General features: G+C 39.2%; 1 protein-coding gene across 3 annotated transcripts in view; it reads right to left on the bottom strand.

Moving 5' to 3' along the window:
- Nucleotides 1-19,965, bottom strand: part of EPHA6 (EPH receptor A6) — a 515,739-nt gene that overhangs the window by 80,487 nt on the left and 415,287 nt on the right. For all 3 annotated transcript variants that reach the window (XM_075169512.1, XM_075169520.1, XM_075169531.1), the window contains one exon: nt 1,289-1,411. In XM_075169512.1, the coding sequence (XP_075025613.1) occupies nt 1,289-1,411 (123 nt within the window). The remainder of the gene's footprint in view (nt 1-1,288; nt 1,412-19,965) is intronic.

The raw sequence follows: 19,965 nt of genomic DNA, 5'->3' as shown, positions 1-19,965 counted from the left end.
ACTCAAACAGTCATAAGAAAAGACATCAAAGTTGCTGAGAAGCTTCTATTCAAAGAAAGAAAGTAAACAAAGAAATAATAGCACTTAAAAAAAAGAAAAAGTAAGAATCACCTTGTATTAATGAGGTCTATAATTATTGCAATAGATAAAATGGGGCATAGAGAAGTAGAACAGTTTCTTTTGTATAGCAAATCAATAACATTATATAATTTTTCAATTTTCTCTCTACTTTTACCATAAGAGGTTTTTCCCTTTTAAGAAAAACTGTAAGTAACATTACAGGTAAGATGTCCTGAAAGGATACAAGTGTGACATTAGCCCATGTACAGATTAATTTTACATAGAAATATGTAGTTTGGAAAGGAACAGAACTGAACTTTGATTCAGTTTTAACTATAATTAAGACACGTGTATTTATTCTTCTTTTATTAGCTTTGGTGGAAGATGGTGTTTAATGGCTCCAGAAGAGAATGGATAGCACATACAGCCTTTCTGGGAAAGGATGCCTCTAACCTCTCCTTTCCTGTTTCAGCCCAGTATCTGACTGCAGCCAGTTCACCTGGCATGGTGGTCTCGTTCTTGGCCTACATTCAACCTTATGCCAACCCTCCAGGGTCCCTCGTGCCATCGTACAGCTCTGCCTCTGCTGGGGACCTCGCTGCAGGCACTGCAGAAGACCGTGCTGGCAACACAAGCAATTGGGTTTTCTCACTCATTTTAAGAGAATTATAGTAGTTCAAACTGTGATAAAAGTTATTTAAAAAAGTTAAAGTGGTTTTCATGAGATACGAGTTGCAATTACAGAAGCATACAAAGGATTTAAACACTACTATATCAATACATAATTAAATTTTGCCTTTCCAAATTTGTTTTGCTTCCATGTTTTAGCAAGGGAATGTAAATTTTTAGGAAGGTGTCACTAAATCACATAAAATCTGGTATTTTATAGAGGCATTTTTGAAGTTATATTTCCCTGGTGCACACGGGCATGCTTCATGAAGTGCATGATTAGAGTATACCAGGCCTTTTCTTCCAATATTTAGGTTGACCACTTCACTACAGATCAGTTTCCCTCACAATTTTTCCTATACATTGATTCAGGAAAACTGGCTAGTTTCTGAAAAGTTATTTATCTTTTCCATTTCCTTTCAGTTTGGCTTTTTATTGGAAGGGACATCTAATCTCCCTGTCTGACCAATACCAAGTTTTGTTTCCCTAAGATGTGTGGAGAGATGGGGCAAAGGGTGAAGGGAAAAATCAATGTGGGGGAACAGGCTGGAATACCTACCAGAGAAAATGCTGGGGGGTAAAGATCCACCCCCTGACACTGGATGTGAGGCCAGGATGCTATTTAAAAATCCCGCCCTCAGGAATCTCGAAAGAGACTTCACCCCAATGGTCGGAAAGGATCCTTTCAAAGAGATAAAAATGATCATTAATCAAATGACTTGTTCTTTGGCTGATAAAAGAAGTTGACTTTTTAAAGAAAGAATAACCAAATCTCTGCAAAGTTAACAGTGGTTTCACTGGAACAGATCTTATAAAAAGCAGTTAAAAGTCTTTGTTTGCTTTTTAACCAAGTCAGACAATACACAACTTTAACCAGAAAGAGGTTGTTTTCTGCATACTTTGCAAATGGAGAATTCCAGCACTTCTAGGAGGAATGGAAAAATTTGATATTTTAAAGGCAAATTTCAGCTATTGGGTATTCATAATGCATTCCAAATGACTCTACTATAGAGGCATTTTACAGTTTTGTATACAAATCAAAGAGAGATCAGTAGAGGTGAAGCTATACCAGCAAAGCTATGTTTTGTACTAGTACTTTAAAGCCACCTGACAAATCACCTGACAAAAGTCATGTCAGGCCAGGGGAGAAGGGGAACCAGAATTTGCAGTTATATTCCTGACTTCTGGGTCAGGGCAGCTACGTCAGTCAGACCTTCTATCACATCTCCCAATACCTGTCAATATATTGATGCAAGCAAAAGCCAGGAGTATAGACATGGTCCCTTTCTGCTTTGCTCTCATCAGAAGTTTTACACATTTTACGCTTTCAATAGGATAAACTCTATGTTCTTCTCATTGCCTAAATGTACAGTTTTATTTCTGGAAACAGAGACTATCTCATCCACCACTTTTAAAATAAGTACTTGTGACATATCTATTATAGCGATGATAAATAAGGACTCTTTATCAGTTGATCCACTGTTTCAGCTTTCAGCGTATGTACAGAGATCTAGAGGCATCATTTCAGCTAGCTCATGTTAGTGCTCAGTGAATGCCAGCATCAAAGATGGATCTGAAATGAGAGCTCTACACATCTTGCTTAAAAGCACAGAGTCATGATTCTCCCATCTTGCAATAAATTTAAATTGACAATCAGAATAATTTGTGTATTTTTTCAAGTACATCAAGCAAGCATCCATTCAAAAATTTAGGCAATGGCAAGTTTGTTTTCATCATCTTGCAGGTATTTCATAGTTGTTCTTTTAAGAGATAGAAAACATCTTAATATTTATATACAATGAGAAAAATAAATGGCCCTCCTAAAATTTATGCAACAGTTGGGATTTTTTTTTAACTAATAAAAATGTAGTGAGAAAAATTTAGCCTCAAAACACACATATGTTTTTGTTGAACTTAAAGTAGCCTAAGAGAGCTTTGAATTTTTCTCTTGTATTTTCAAGCAAGAGTTCTATTTTTTCTCCTCAATACATTCCTCACTTGCCCTTTAAATTTGTTATTAGACCTGCTGCAGTCTGTGGAAAAAAAATTAATTTAGTTAGTGTTCTGGATGCAGTATTTTTATATCTGATGGTTAAAGATAAGGCATAAAAGTTTTCCCTCTGGCCACTCCAGAAAAGCCTAACTTTGGCAGTCTTTTCAAAGTGTTTCCAAACTCCACAGCTTTCATTTTAAAATATTTTCAGAAGTGATCATGCACAGAGAGTCCAGAATGCAATACACAGAAATTCAATTTTAAAATGGAAAATTGTTCCATAAACTCCAAGATGTTTGGTACTAAGCAGCATGAAAGCTTAAAACATGAAGGCTAAATAATGAACATATGAAGACTTCCCAAATAAAACTTTGCTTCTCTGTTTCAAAATATGAATTATACCAACCATAAAGTACACCCACTGTGAGTCACATACCATATGTACAGACCTTCAGAAAAGCCAAACAGCTTGAGCTTCACTATTGACATTTTCCTGCATTTAAATGGTGTTAAACGGTAAATAACTCAAGTTTCCTAGCAGTGTTACAAGAAGTTACTTTGTTATAGAAAGTAATGGAGACAAAACAAAATTTATTTCACTTATTGTACATATTCAGAAATAAAAACAAGGAGCAGCAAATTTTGGAGCAATACAATCTGTGAATACTAAGAAGAGAGCTCGAGTGCTAAAATTATTGAGGCTTCATAAGCAGCAAATAACTAAAGGAATACATGTAAATAATGTTTTTCTGTCACTGAAAAAGGTAGGATTCAGTTGCTTAACCATAAATGCTTTGCGTCATTTGAGATACTGTAGAAAATCTGAGAAATTCACATCTGAGTGGCAGATATGACAAGATCTGCAGGAGATTTGCACTCTTTGAGACTGACAGCAAGAGGCAAAGCAGCAGTTGAGTATCTAAGAGTAGGCATTTAGTGCCATTTTAGGCAACTGAATCCCATCCAAACAATCCACTGTCACCTTAAAAATGTCTCTGATTAGGTAGAATATAGCTACAAGAACAAGACCTCATTTAGTCTCTTCTAGAAGTCCACAAGCAGTTTCTGAAAAGGACAAGGTTGATAACGTTCAGCCCTGAGCAGTATCCAGCAACATAAAAATGCAGACAAAAGACAGGTTGAAAGTTCATTCATGTTAAAACGTGCATGGTCCTAAATTAAAATATAGCATATGCCCCAGAAGGAACAAATGGGTGCTTTTGGTATTATCACTTACACAATGTGAATAGGGTTTGAGAGACACTATTACAGGACTATATATGTGGAAGTTGGCTATCACTGCAGGTAGTTGGGAAAGAAATTTAATTCCCATAAGTCTCATCAATCGCCACCAGAAGGACAGAGGTCTGATAAGAGCTTTGGGCATTTGCAGTAACTTAGAAGCTTTACTCAAATTTCTACTTGTTTGCATAAACATTCATGACATATTTGAAAGAAAATCTGCAACAAAAAAAATGAGTTCAAGGCAGAATGGGAGAAAGCTCTCTGCTAACACAACAAAGAAGAAGAGAGGTGGGAGCATGCTATTAAAGAGAAAACACCAGCTCAGAAATATTTCTCGGAAATATTATAAACTTCTGTGTGGAAATCAATGAAAAGAATTGCATTTCCTTCTATCTGAATATGTTTGTTTTTTTTTTTTTTAATTGGACAATGAAAATGTAGTCTTTCTTCTTTTTCCAAATTGGAATCATGCTTAGCTAAAGAAAAAGTCCACCGAAATGTGTCTGCTGCTTTATATACTGCTGCTTTACACTCCAAATTGCAAAAGCAATATTAATTTTTTAGAGGTGTATGCTAGCAATAGAAATCTTAACGCTTAATTTAAACAATCACTGTAAAGCAACCACACTGGACACTTGCAAGATGCTAGGGTATTATTTCTTTAGCTAACCAACTTTCTTGAGAAATGCCATTCTGTCAGTGCACATTACACAGAGACTAGACACCCGTTTTGTTGTTTTGTGTAAAAATTAACACTCAGTATTTTAGCAGTGGGTGGAGTTACACTAATGGGAAGAGTTTTTAGTATAAGGTCTCGCTCGTTCTGAACTGGGCAAAGGAGACATGAATATTAAGCCATGATTCCCGAATGCACTGAAATACAGCTGTTATTTAGCAGCTTACGAGCATGGTTTTATTAAGGAAAAAACCCAGCTTCTCCCCCTTCCATAGTTATACACTATGAACATCATGCCACCTTAACATGGGAAACTACATTAGTTACAGATACTAGTTGGAAAAGTGCATTGAAACAGTAAAACTATATGGCAATACCCTGAACAGCTGACAGTTCATGAAGTATCCACCATTTACTGAGTTCTGTGACACTAGTTTATAACTCAGCGCAAATTCTTCTGTTTCACAATTATTACAGCTAAGTACCTGTGCTCAGAGGCAGTGGGGGAGTGCTGAATCAATTAGCCTGCCTTCCTCCTTCATCTGTTGTTCCAGGGGGAATATCATTCCACAAATGGTAGAATTTGATAGGGAAATCACTGGGATAGCATCCTAAACTGGCATGGTTTTAGTAGCTTATTATCACACAGAGCAGAAGGGCAAGAGGAGATAGCTGGGTAAAGGAAATACTTACGCTTAGTTCAGCTCCAGAGCACATGCATTAATTCACACACATTTATTAGCACTTGCATCATGACAGCATGGCCAGCCAGAAGGAACAGCCATCTATCCCCACAGCAAAGGCACATCCCACGGCCTAGGGCTAGCAGCATTTACAAGAATTCAGCTCATCCCAAATTACAAGCATTACTCATGAAAATCAAATGGGTTTCCTGAGTATTTGTGAGCAAGTTGGTTACCTTCAATCAAAACACACTTTAGGAAAAGCTCTCTAAGAAATTAAACAAACTGCATCATACATTTCTCCCTAATAGTCTTAAAAATGGAATAACAGATGCTTAAAATTTCTCTTTTTGCTATATCTTAGAGAGATTGTGTGCACTTGAAAATTTTATTTTAGAAGAAAAGGTCAGTTTTTCCCTTTTATTCTGCATAAGAAAGTTTCTCTCTCAGAAAGGGCTGAAGAGTAGCATCCAACTGCATCACATCCCCAGCAGGACTGCCCTTTTTCAAAAGTCAGGTGCTATTATTCTCAATAGGACTGAAATTGTATCTTGCCTACAGTTAGGTGATTATTCTGAGAAGTGCAGAAGTCTTCCAAAGTATTCAATGACCCCAGATTCACAAATTGCTCTTAAAGAAAGCCATTAGATCACTGGAAACAATAGGATGTAGTAGCCTCTTACACAAAATGCTGTAACCAAAATGGCTGTGGTGCAGATGTGCCCTAAGAGCAATAGGAAATAACACACATGCAGAGGACAACTCTAAGAAATCCAAGAAGATTGCACCTTTGTTGACGAATCAGTTTTCAGTTACAAACAATGGCAAAACTTATGAGAAATTCATAAAGAGCTCTTTTTAAAAGCTTTGGATGAGATATACTTATTAGAAAAAGTAGAAGAGAGGTGAACACTAGAAATACACATATCTGGAAGAAGGAAAAACGTGTATGGAGGTATGTGCGCTTTGTAGAAAATAAAAGGGCAAGCAACAGGGAGGACAGAAGGACTGATGAGCTTAACACAGAGGTTTGGAAGAGATTTGGATATATACTTATGTGCCTTGATTTGGCCTAGCTGTGACAAACAACTGTATGCTCAACTTAATCGATCTGTACGTTCTGGCTGGCCTGTAACTTGCTTTTTTCTTAAAAAAAGAGCTTTAATAATTTCAGTAGAAATGCATGCAACTACAAAATGAACATACTCTATGGTCTTTAAAAAAAAAAAAGATTAGAAAGCCTAGAATAGTTTTTAGTATTTTGTTATTCTAGGACTGTGCCATGATTTTGAAGGATCTGATCTGAGATTTTTACTATTCAGCAGCAACCTGCATTTAAAGTATAATGAATTACTGTAAAGATTTTTTTAACCCTTATTTATTAGTCTTATATAGTATTTAAATAAGAATGGGAATTTCCATCAAAAAACAGATTTAAGGTTTAACCAGCCATCTAGAGTGAAGTACACTGACGTACTTCAGTGAACTTGAGCCTGTACCTGGAATGTGTGTTATGAAACATGTGAGGCAACTTTAATGTTAACCCTCGTTCCTTTTCTGCCTCCGCCAGTAGGCTGAGGGAGACTTAGTGTTGCCTCTGTTTGATCTAGCGTGGGGACAGAGGCACTGCTGTGACACAAGCCCTGCTGGAGTTGTGATGGCCTTGTGGAAATGTTATACAAACCAAGAGGTTTGTCTCTTTCAGTATCCAAGCAATATTTTTGGGAAGAGCAGGGAAGTGTTCCGGCACCCAGGCTCAACAAAATAATCTGAAGAAGGGTTTGTGTGTCTGAAAACATATCTGTTTTCCTCTCCAATGACAACAAGTAATAATAATAAAAAAGGACCTGTTTTCTAAAAATGCTGCTTTACTTATTTTCACTGTGAGGTTTTTGCATGATAGCACAATGAATAGTTCAGGTGTCTGGATTATTTATTTCCATGCTTTGTTGGGTTTACTTTTCAGTTTGATTTTAACTCTAAATTTCCTTAATTTTATTGGTTTGGGAATAATAAAGCATCCACATCTTTTGGCCTCATTTCTGAGATGTATACCTCTATAACCTAGTTCTTGGTGAAAATATTTTAAACGGCCTGCTTTTATATATCAAGTCCCCTAATCTGTGCTCCAGACTTAAATTTATGGGGTCTATCTGGAAACATGAAGAAGACAAACACTTGGTAGGGCAAAGCTGCTGTTCAGGTCTCCAACCCTGCAGAGTTTAACCTTGAGATGCTTGTGAAAGACAATGCTTTCCTATGAACCTGAAGTGCTGGAGTTCTCTTATTTCTTGATTGGTGGATGGGAATAAACCCAGACTTAGGAATATTTACATAGAATGAGACTATTTTAGAAAATCCCAATTATAGCAAGTTTTGGCTTTACTTATGACTTCTCTGGGAGAAAAAGCAAATGCTGAAAGCAGCTTACAATTCCTAAGGAGGAACTCATGAAAGTTACAGAATATTTGGGTAGAATATTAACATCTAATTTAATTTCCCTTGCTGCTTCTAGACAAACAGGCAATTTGGGGGAAAAAAAATGAGGGAATTGCTTGAAAAGAGTTCTACAAACACTATAGCCATTTATTTTGTGATGTGCTAAATGTCAATGCACACTGAAGTTCTGGTTGCCGAGAAGACTGGTGTGACAACATTAATATGATTAAGGCTTTTAACAGCAATAACAACTGTTGTGTTGAATCATCTTTGTAGTCTTAATGGAATAGTAATTGGAAATACTGTGCTTCTGTTATGGGATAAAACAATCTGTGTATGTTTAAGCTGTCTATTAAATAAGTATTTTTCAGTCGGTGCTTAAACTGAAAATAGCTTTAGCACAATGCTAAACAAGAACTCTGAAATCTTTAGGTATTTATAGTTACATATTATTATAGTATAATACTCAGAACGCTCTTCCAAGCACTGTATGCTGTACATTTGGATTTCATGATCATGCATGGATTATCAAATTAGCTGGAAACAAAATACTTTGAAATTATAGTTTTCGTTCACAATAGAAAAAACAAAGCCTGCAATAATGGCCAAAACCTTTGATTCATTTTGTACAGTTTGGGGAATGATTAGTCATTAATAATTAGCAATATGAATTTCATTTCAGTTGTCTTTTGATCACCCAGTTTTCGTAATTTCGGAAGCAAAGATTCTGAGTAAAATCTGAGCATTCCTATGATATGGAGTTCTTTATCCTTTAAGACAGGAACTTCCCATGTGAAATGTTGATGGACTCTTATAAATGGGATGGTTAAGAAGTTCTAGGGGCTTTTAAATTTTCAGATGTTCTTTTTTCATGGTATTTCCATAAAAGGACAGATAATAGATTTTAATTTTCTACTTCATCTTTAAAAATTGCAGTGAGTTTTAATTTAATGAGTGAAATAGCTTTTCATGGGTGACATCTGAAGATGAATGTATTCATGCAGCCTGCTGTAAATTCTGCGGTTCTGCAATTAAGGCTCTGATTATCTACTCTTTTTGCCTTGCTAGCCTGTAACAGTATGAACAAGAAGTAGGAGGTAAATGCTCTCCACTTTTAGACAGCAACTAGTATCATTGAAAAAGACTCACTGTTTTCAGTTAAGAAAAACTCTTGGAGCTGAAGTTCCAAAGAGTCAATTGACAAAAAGTGATTTTTTGCTAAACAAATGTAGAGTATAAATTCAGGGTGAGGATTCCTTTCACTATTCACATTCATGTTTTAGTTATTGCTGAGCAGTGCTTACACAGAGTCAAGGCCTTTTCTGCTCCTCACCCCACCCCACCAGCGAGCAGGCTGGGGGTGCACAAGAAGTTGGGAGGGGACACAGCCAGGACAGATGACCCCAACTGACCAAAGGGATATCCCACACCACATGACGTCATGCTCAGCATGTAAAGCTGGGGGAAGAAGGAGGAAGGGGGGGATGTTCGGAGTGATGGCGCTTCCGCTTCCCAAGTCACCGTTACGCGTGATGGAGCCCTGCTTTCCTGGAGGTGGCTGAACACCTGCCTGCCCATGGGAAGCAGTGAATGAATTCCCTGTTTTGCTTTGCTTGCACGTGCGGCATTTGCTTTACTTATTAAACTGTCTTTATCTGAACCCATAAGTTTTCTCACTTCTACCCTTCCGATTCTCTCCCCCATTCCACCACAGGGGAGTGAGCGAGCGGCTGGGTGCTGCTTAGTTGCCAGCTGGGGTTAAACAACAATACCATTCACAATTCACTAATATCAAGGAAATTAAGTACAAAGGTGTGATTTTCTTCTTGGTTACAAACACCAAGAGACTCACTCAAATAAGTGATGCCAAAATTAGAAGTAGGAAGATTGCTATCATTATCATGACCTCAGATGAACTCTTTGATTAGAAATGTATTATATACTGGTTTACATTTACGAATATATATGCTAGATAAAAAAACCTCTATGCCTAGGCTCAGTGAAGGTGTCCCAGCCCACATCTGATAACCCATGTTAGAAGCCAGGTTGTAGGCAGCTCCTGGAACTATCTGATGGGCTTTGGCATATGCACAGGCATTCTGCTTCTTGTTTTGGAAAATGCTGTTGACCAAAGAGAATTAGCTGTGCTTGTTAATTATCTCTGTAGATAATTAACAGCGTATTCAGAGGATTTTCTACCAAGCTCAAAGATCACTTGGTGTTAACGGTGAATGCCATGAGGTAAAACCTCTCTCACCTGATCTTCCTTGTGCTAGTTTTGGCAACAGTGATTCTAGCAAGCTGAATATTGGGCAGTCAGTGTTTAAATAGGCCATGAAGTCACATTTTTCAATGCTTATAAAGGCATTCATTGAAAATTGGAAGTAAATTGCTCATCTTACCTAAACCAGCAAAACAGTGTATGTATGCTGAAGAAAGTATTCAACTACAGCTGAGAGGAAAAAAGAAGAAAAAGGAAAGAGTAGAAACCCATTTCCAAAGTGGTTAAGTTATTATCAGTCTAGGGAGAAATTAACAAGCTTCTGTTGTTTCAGGAAGGAAGGAAATCAATTATATGAATTTTACAAACTACAATACAGTAGTTTGTTTCAGATTTCTACTATTATGAAAATTTTGTATTATGCTTCTCTAGATGAAATATTGAAGCGAAGTCATTATCAGCTAAACTTATTTACTTTCAAATTTTATTCAGTAGAAATTACCTTGTTAAAGTTTAGTAGAAAAATGACAATATTTACCAATTGATGTAGTCATGAATCTATTCTGGAATGTCAGACTGAATACATTTGCCTCTTAAAATGTGTTTACAGGATTGTCATTAGTGTTTTGTGCTTATATTAAGAACGTACTTAAACGGAATACTCTGTAAACTCACACCATCTAATTATGGTGTTTTTAAAAAATATGTATTTTTTCCCACATTGTTTCTCTCTTTCGATCGTGTCCCCCTTAACAGTTGTATCATCTACTCCTGATTTATAAGCAGTGCCAAGGCTATGTTTATCTGTGAAGAACTGTAAGATTTAAGAAGCAGTATTTTTTGCAAACTGTATTTCCAACCAAAACTTTAGGAGTCTGGAATGGATCCCAGACAGTTTGCATCTAAATTATTTATTCATCTGGAACCTGAACTATGTATGTATTAAGAATCAGAAAGATAATTATAGTCTGTGAAATGGATACAGCAAGACTCTCAGTAGAGAGGAAGTAGAGAAAGGAATTTGGAGGTCAGGAATACACAAAGAACATAGTGATGGGCTGTGTGAATAGATTCTGAATAATAAGTTTACAGATGAAAACTCTATTAAAATGATGACATTATTTTGTGTGGATGTTGATGATAGTGCTAGAAGAATGGTGGAAGTAGAAATAATTTATCTGCCTTGGCTGGAGCTGCAATGCTGAGTGAGATCAGGAAGCAAAATGCACGGGTGTGTGTTCACTGCAAACCTCTGTTCGTTAAAGTTCTCACTTGCCCTCCAGAGTAGAACACAGAATAACACATGGCACTTTTCAACAGACTATAACTCAAACAAGTCTGAACAGATTTTCATTGCATAATATGACTGTTCTGCTTCCAAATTTCAAAGATTTCTCGCTAATCACTGGAAACAGTTATTTTCAGCAGCTTTTACTTCTGTACACTGGAAAATTAATCTGTACGTGGGAAGCATGTCCCAACCGGCAACATTCTATACAAGTGCTTTGATTCCTGTGTGAGGAGGATGTGTCTGCTTTGAGATAAAGAGAAAATCTTCCTTACGCAGAGAAATATATCTGCAGTTTGCTAAAGCAAACTGGTATGACCTCCTTCTCAAGAAGTTCCTTTCTTTTCTCTTCTGCTCTCTTTCTGTCCCATCCAAAGCATTACAGCTATAGTTGTTTATAGCAATCCTTGCATTAGAAAGAAAATGATGTTGTAAATAACAAAGGTTTCTTTTCCTCACATCAAACTCTTATGTTTCCATAAAATACAATATCAGATAATTTATATGAGAAAATTACCAATCCATATTTTAATTTGTCTTCTTCACATGAATCTGCTGTTAAAGATATCTCAAGCTTGTTGCCTTCCATTAGAAATTTAGGTATGAGCCTTTAAGCTGTAGTAAAGACAGCAATACAACCTCTTGAGGCAGAGGTTTATACCATAAAGCATGTGTGACATCTGGACAACCGCTACCGTAACTACCTGCTGAACTAGCATTTCCCTACGTCTGATGGTCTCTCTGTGTTGGGGTGACAGGAGATTGATAACAAGGCTCTTTCTTACTCTAGTTCAGGTAAATCTAGGGACCATAACTGGTTCTTACATATTAACCTCTACCGCATTGCTGGCTTTCCCCCTTCAACTAATTACTGATGTTGGTCTTGCATGCTCTTTTCATCACAAATTTGGCAAAGTGAACTGGTAGGCCTAAGCAACATAGAATAAGAAAAACTTATTATTTCATTCTTTATTCAAATACTTGCAAACAAATGTAAAATTTAAAGATATGTGAACTAGAGAAGAGGTACAGCTTTTCTGGAACAGTTTTAATGACTCAGACATTCATCAACCAATCAAAGTTCAAACATACAAGCTGATCAACTTTGCATATTAGGTGAATTAGGGTATGTTTACACAACGCATTCTCTTGTTTCTTCTGTGAAGGCTTTAACTCAGACAGCTGGTAACTAGAACCTGGCAGCATAACATGGTTGAAAGTGCTAACACCAATACTATTGGTATAAAAAAGATTGTCAGTGTGTCCTGTATCAGAAAGCACAGATAACTGTGCTCTATTTTTGGTAGTGACATAGACATTTACATCAGTTTTGAAAATTTATTTAAGGATCTCAAAAGAAGCATAGCCAGCAGGTCAATGGACGTGATTCTGCCCCTTTAACTCCGCTCTGGTGAGTACTCCCACCTGGAGTACTGCATCCAGCTCTGAAGTCCTCAGCACCAGAAAGACATGGACCTGTTGGAGTGGGTCCAGAGGAGGGCCACAAAAATGATCAGAGGAATGGAACACTTCTCCTATGAGGAAAGGCTGAGAGAGTTGGGGTTATTCAGCCTGGAGAAGAAAAGGCTCCGGGGACACCTTATTGTGGCCTTTCAGTACTTAAAGGGGGCTTATAAGAAAGATGGGGACAGACTTTCTAGCAAGGCCTGTTGCAACAGGACAAGGAGGAATGATTTTAAACTAAAAAAGGGTAGATTCAGACTAGATATAAGGAAGAAATTTTTTACAATGAGGGCGGTGAAACACTGGAACAGGTTGCCCAAAGAGGTGGTAGATGCCCCATCCCTGGAAACATTCAAGGTCAGGTTGGATGGAGCTTTGAGCAACCTGATCTAGTTGAAGATGTCCCTGCTCATTGCAGGGGGGTTGGACGAGATGACTTTTAAATGTCCCTTCCAATCCAAACTATTCTATGATTCTATGATCTCAACTTACCAAAAAAATCTAGTTGCTATCTTGTACCTGTTTACTTTAATGAGACTTATGCATTTTCTGAGGCTTGCAGGAGTACTGAGATACATACCTCCATCTTTAAGATAGCTAAAATCCATTGGACTAGAGAAGGTTAATATTATTTATAATATTCAATACATTTGACAACTCTTCTGTAATAAAGTTCCAGCATTATTAAGTTATTTAATTGTAATGGTTATGGCTTCAATAGCACTCTGCCCCTTGGGTTTCCAAACACTTCACAAATGAACTTGTAAGTCCCCACAATAACCCTTTCATACATGTAAGGCAGCAGGCTTATCCGAAGAATCGCAGAAATGCAAACAAAACTGTGAGGGCTAACAAAAGCTCTTCAGCCACAAGCAAACTTTAGACACATTAAGGTAATACACTGCAAATAACTTTGTATCAAATTGAAAGCACCACGGATATATTATTTGATACACTCATATAAGTTTGACTTTAGTTAAGCCAGCAAGAATGGCAGCTGTTTCTCTTAAAAAAAGTAACAATGGGGACTTAACAGTCACCATGATTATGTCTCCCATCTTTTGTCTTGTCATCTCAAGGAGCAGCTGTGTTCCTTGGTATCAGACATGGATCCAGACCCAACACCCACTATGGGACAGTGTCCTGGTTTCGGCTGGGATAGGGTTAAATTTCTTCCTAGTGCTGTGTTTTGGATTTAGTACGAGAAGAATGTTGATAACACACCGATGTTTTCAATTGTTGCTAAGTGCCCTCCTAGTCCAAGGACAGCTCCCGTGCCTACTGACTGAGCTAGGTACACAAGATGGGAGGGAACATAATCAGGACAGCCAGCCCAGCTGGCCAATGGGGTATTCCATACCATGTGACGTTATGCTCAGTATATAAATGGTAGGCGTGATCCAGGAAGTACCGATCGCTACTTGGTTATCGGTCAGCGCGGGTGGTGAGCAATTGCATTGTGCATCACTCATTTTGTATATTCTATCATTATTTATTATCATTATTTTCCTTTTTCTGTTCTATTAAACTGTCTTTATCTCAACCCACGAGTTTTTCTCACTCTTACCCTTCCGATTCTCTCCCCGTCCCGCTGGGGGGGCGGGGGGAGTGAGCGAACGGCTGCGTGGTATTTTGGCTGCCTGCCAGGTTAAACCACGACAGTCCTTTTTTTGGCGCCCAACGTGGGGCTCGAAGGGTTGAGATAACGATAGATCTGATCAAAGTGTGTTAAGGCAAAATTGTTATAAGCATCCATTATATTGATTGGTCACAATGTTGATGTATTGGCTGTCAAAGTTGTGGGGCTGGCTCTCAATGTTGGGTCATGTAATACCTTGCTTGCAGTATGTGTTCCCTTTTGTGCTGTTTATCATCAGTCGGAACTGGGCCAAGATTATCATTTTGTTGCTGTTTTATGAGGTGATAAAATCATTGGTCGTAAGTCTAATCTGGTATCTGTACTCGGCACTGCCGTCATTTCTGTACCTCGGGAACCACCTCTTAGAAATTATTGGTAATTGCACTTGTTCCTCCTCGGAGAATGAATTTAAGGGGGAGACGGGATGGGACACTCTCTCCCACTTGTTCATCTTCCCTTCCATATCGTCAGAAACTCCTTTTTCTTCTATCCTCTTCACAAAGATGTCCACAATATTCCCTGAGAATTTTGAATATCCTTGGGATGCTCAAACAAGCATGTTCATATTGCTATGTCTCCTGAATGTGGTTCAGGCCTTGTTTAAGGTTAAACAACTATTCAGGAATACTGTCCAGAGATCAACCCTCAGGAACAAGAAAAGAGGGAGGGCAAGCAGCGGTGCCTCATCGGGGCGGGCGGAGCGGCGAGTCTCGGGGGCGGCTACAGACACAGTTGTTACTCAAAACCCCACGACAGGCACTGCGGCTACTCCAACCCCCATGACAACCCCTGTGGCTACTCAAACCCCGGCAACAGTCACCGTAGCTTCTCCAACCCCTGCAACAGACACTGCAGCCACTCAAACTCCGGCAACAGGCACTACAGTTACTCCAGCCCCCGCGACAGGCACTGCAGCTACCCAAACCCCAGCAACAGGCACTACAGCTGAACCAGAGGACCAACCCTTGCTGGTATCCGTTGCCCCTGTACAGAAGAGGAAATCTTGGAAGCGGAGATCAGGTCGTTTAGAAAGGGAGTGTCCCCTCTACACATCATGCAACCGATGCTACGTGGAGTAAGTGGGTCGCGCTGATCACACAACGGGCCCGAATAGGAAACCCAAGTCGCCCAGGAATCTTGGAGGTGATCACGAACTGGCCAGAAGGCAAAGATTTTGGAATATCCCCAGAGGAGGAGGTGACACGTGCTGAAGAAGCCCCACTGTATAATAAACTACCAGAAAGCGAGAAGCAATATGCCCTGTTCACTGATGGGTCCTGTCGTCTTGTGGGAAAGCATCGGAGGTGGAAAGCTGCTGTATGGAGTCCTATACGCCAAGTTGCAGAAACTGCTGAAGGAGAAGGTGAATCGAGCCAGTTTGCAGAGGTAAAAGCCATCCAGCTGGCCTTGGACATTGCTGAACGAGAAAAATGGCCAGTACTTTATCTCTATACTGACTCATGGATGGTGGCAAATGCCCTGTGGGGGTGGTTGCAGCAATGGAAGCAGAACAACTGGCAGCGCAGAGGTAAACCCATCTGGGCTGCCGCGTTGTGGCAAGATATTGCTGCCCGAGTAGAGAACCTGACTGTAAAAGTACGTCATGTAGATGCTCACGTGCCCAAGAGTCGGGCCACTGAGGAACATCAAAATAACCAGCAGGTGGACCAGGCTGCTAAGATTGAAGTGGCCCAGGTGGATCTGGACTGGCAACATAAGGGTGAATTATTTATAGCTCGGTGGGCCCATGATGCCTCAGGCCATCAAGGAAGAGATGCAACATACAGATGGGCTCGTGATCGAGGGGTGGACTTAACCATGGACGCTATTGCACAGGTTATCCACGAATGTGAAACGTGCGCTGCAATCAAACAAGCCAAGCGAGTAAAGCCTCTTTGGTATGGGGGACGATGGTTGAAATATAAATATGGGGAGGCCTGGCAGATTGATTATATCACACTCCCACAAACCCGCCACGGCAAGCGCTATGTGCTCACCATGGTGGAAGCAACCACCGGCTGGCTGGAGACATACCCTGTGCCCCATGCCACTGCCCGGAACACCATCCTGGGCCTTGAAAAGCAAGTCCTATGGCGACATGGCACCCCAGAAAGAATTGAGTCAGACAATGGGACTCACTTCCGAAACACCCTCATAGACACCTGGGCCAAAGAGCATGGCATTGAGTGGGTCTATCACATCCCCTACCATGCACCAGCCTCCGGGAAAATCGAACGATACAACGGGCTGCTAAAGACAACACTGAGGGCAATGGGTGGTGGGACATTCAAGCATTGGGACACACATTTAGCAAAAGCCACCTGGTTAGTCAACACTAGGGGGTCTGTTAATCGAGCTGGCCCTGCCCAATCAAGACTCTTACGTACTGTAGATGGAGATAAAGTCCCTGTCGTGCACATAAGAAATATGCTGGGGAAGACAGTCTGGGTTACTCCTGCCTCTGGCAAGGGAAAACCCATCCGTGGGATTGCTTTTGCTCAAGGACCTGGGTATACTTGGTGGGTGATGCGAAAGGATGGGCAAGTCCGGTGTGTACCTCAAGGGGATTTGATTTTGGGTGAAAATAGCCAATGAACTGAATTTTATGATGTCAATTGTTATATGATATTGTATATCATTATTTCTATGGTTGCTATCAATGGTATAGCAGTGAAAATCACCCAGATTAATGAAGAATGAGCTGACTCCGATGAAACCGAGCAAAGTGCAACGATGATAGAACTGGACGAGCGCAGCAGTACCGAAATGAGAACTGGCTTCAGGATGCAACAGCCCAACACCACACACCATCCTTCTGGCCCTGAAAGACTGTTATGACAGATGGAGCCCAAAGTTGTGGACTAAAAGAACTCAATGGACATTTGTATATATTTATGTATATATATGTATGTATATGTATTATATGTATATATATGTATGTATATGTATTATATATGTATATATATATATATGATAGTGGTGATTAGTTGAAATGTATCGAAAAATGTGAGACCTAAGCATAACGTAAATGGTATGGAATAAGGGGTGGATACTGTCCTGGTTTCGGCTGGGATAGGGTTAAATTTCTTCCTAGTGCTGTGTTTTGGATTTAGTACGAGAAGAATGTTGATAACACACCGATGTTTTCAATTGTTGCTAAGTGCCCTCCTAGTCCAAGGACAGCTCCCGTGCCTACTGACTGAGCTAGGTACACAAGATGGGAGGGAACATAATCAGGACAGCCAGCCCAGCTGGCCAATGGGGTATTCCATACCATGTGACGTTATGCTCAGTATATAAATGGTAGGCGTGATCCAGGAAGTACCGATCGCTACTTGGTTATCGGTCAGCGCGGGTGGTGAGCAATTGCATTGTGCATCACTCATTTTGTATATTCTATCATTATTTATTATCATTATTTTCCTTTTTCTGTTCTATTAAACTGTCTTTATCTCAACCCACGAGTTTTTCTCACTCTTACCCTTCCGATTCTCTCCCCGTCCCGCTGGGGGGGCGGGGGGAGTGAGCGAACGGCTGCGTGGTATTTTGGCTGCCTGCCAGGTTAAACCACGACAGAGAGAAACATTGAATTATGTCTATTATTTTGGTATCTAATCTAGATTTCTCCCCTAAAAATGCAGTCTTAGCATAACATCTTAACTCAAAAGATCATGAAACAACATGATGGTAAAACCTGGTGTGATAAGGCTTCTACCTTAAGGAAGACACATCTGTTAGTTTATTATCAAGAACCAACTGTAATCCATAAAAATATAGATATATATTCCCCTAACTGTGACAGTCTTTCTGGTACAAGGTCTTATCGTACGTCACTGCAGCCTACTGTAGCTTTATTGCCAGTCTTTCATTCTTTAGGTGACTGGTAGTAAAAGAACTGCAACTGGAAACTAAGAAACTAATGGCAGCACGAAAGTAAGCAAATATAGTCTGAGGCAATGAGACGTCAGTCCTGACTACGTTACATCATGATCCATACAAGCTTGTATTCTACATAGTATTCTGTGATTTAACTCTTTTTGTTTGGTACTTTCCTCAAGTTTCCCCAGGCTAAAGTATCATAATTGTGCTGATTAGGTGTAGTTAAGGACTTTCATTTTCTACTTTCAGATGATATAATCACTCTTGTGATTTGAAGTTTGGCAGATATGTGCTATATACACTAGGTATTTCTCCACAAGAATGTGGTTAAAGTTTTAATTTTTAGGCTGCTCTGTGTCAGGAAACTGCCCATCTATGTTTCTGTATCATGGCCAAATTCAATAAAATTAATTTCTCTTGGCAGTGAAAAAAACAGAAATTATTTTAAATTTGGTTTTTTATTATTGTTGTCTCTACTAATTCAGTTGCCTTATCTTCCACACTTCATAGCTAACACGCCCCAAATGAACAACTACTAAATTCCTTGTGTCTACACAATGATTCATTGCTTTGCTATTTTCTAATTCCATCAATATTCTCTCCAATCTTACTGCTTAGTCTTTTTAGTCTCTCTTGGCAATTCAAATACATTATCCATTTCATTTTCTGAGATTCTTACCATTCATACCTGATTTTACATGGTTTTCAACCTCATACTCAACAGCTCCATTATGGAACTTTCATAGAAAGCTATATTGCAAGAAATTTATAACATCATTCAAGGGTCTTGGCTGAATTCGCAAAACTGAAGTTATTAAGGCAGAAGAGGTTTTCCAGGCTAATTATAATCAGCTATTGCAATGAATACAGGTGTATGATTTTTTGAAGTGTTTTGGCTTTTCTGGTTTTCTAATCAACCAGAGAGGGTAACACCCAAATTAAGTAATGTCCACTGGCATTTAACTAAGCTGCATCTCCCAAAAATTGCCATATGCCGCTCCTGGTTCTGTGGAGGTATTTCACAAGGAAAATACTGGGTGGTACAGGTGGATGGACACACCTGCATATGACAGTCATGATGATCCCTGAAGCATATAACAAAATCCTGTCTATAGTCAGTATATGGAATTAACTGAAAAGATGAAACAGAACACACAAATAACTTTTGCATGTGGTAATGACAATTTGATTTCCAGTTCATTCCTTTACTGCTGATCTGCATATGTTTTCATAATAACAAAAAGACAGTTATAAGAGTTGCAAGTAGCAAGACTTACACCAGTTTCAATTTTGCTTGATCAAGTTATGCCTCATGAAGTTTACCGCAACACAATGCATTAAAAAGGAAAGAGGACTCAGTCGGACTAACTTCATTTCTTAGAAGCAGAAAAAATAATTAAAACATTTGCAAATACTTAGAAGATGACAGTGTGGTAAGTAACAACCTGCACGTATTTCTCAAGAGCAAATACCACGCCCGCCTAATTTCTGCCTGTGACAAAGAGGTCTCACAGATAGAAGAGTTACAGTAATGTTATATATGCATATCCCAGACTGGTCACAGTCAAGACAAAGCACTATGCTTTCCCGTTTTGATGTAACTACTGCACAGTCAGGGTAATAACAGCTGGGAAACCATCCCCAGTGGTTCACTGTCAACCTGGAAAGATACAAATATATGGTCCAGGGCTTTTGCTACTGTTCTGTTT

The sequence above is a fragment of the Calonectris borealis genome, chromosome 1 (genome assembly GCF_964195595.1).
Source record: "Calonectris borealis chromosome 1, bCalBor7.hap1.2, whole genome shotgun sequence".
NCBI lineage: Eukaryota > Metazoa > Chordata > Aves > Procellariiformes > Procellariidae > Calonectris > Calonectris borealis.
Note: the sequence above shows the minus strand (reverse complement) of the source record. Positions and strands in the feature narration are given on the sequence as shown.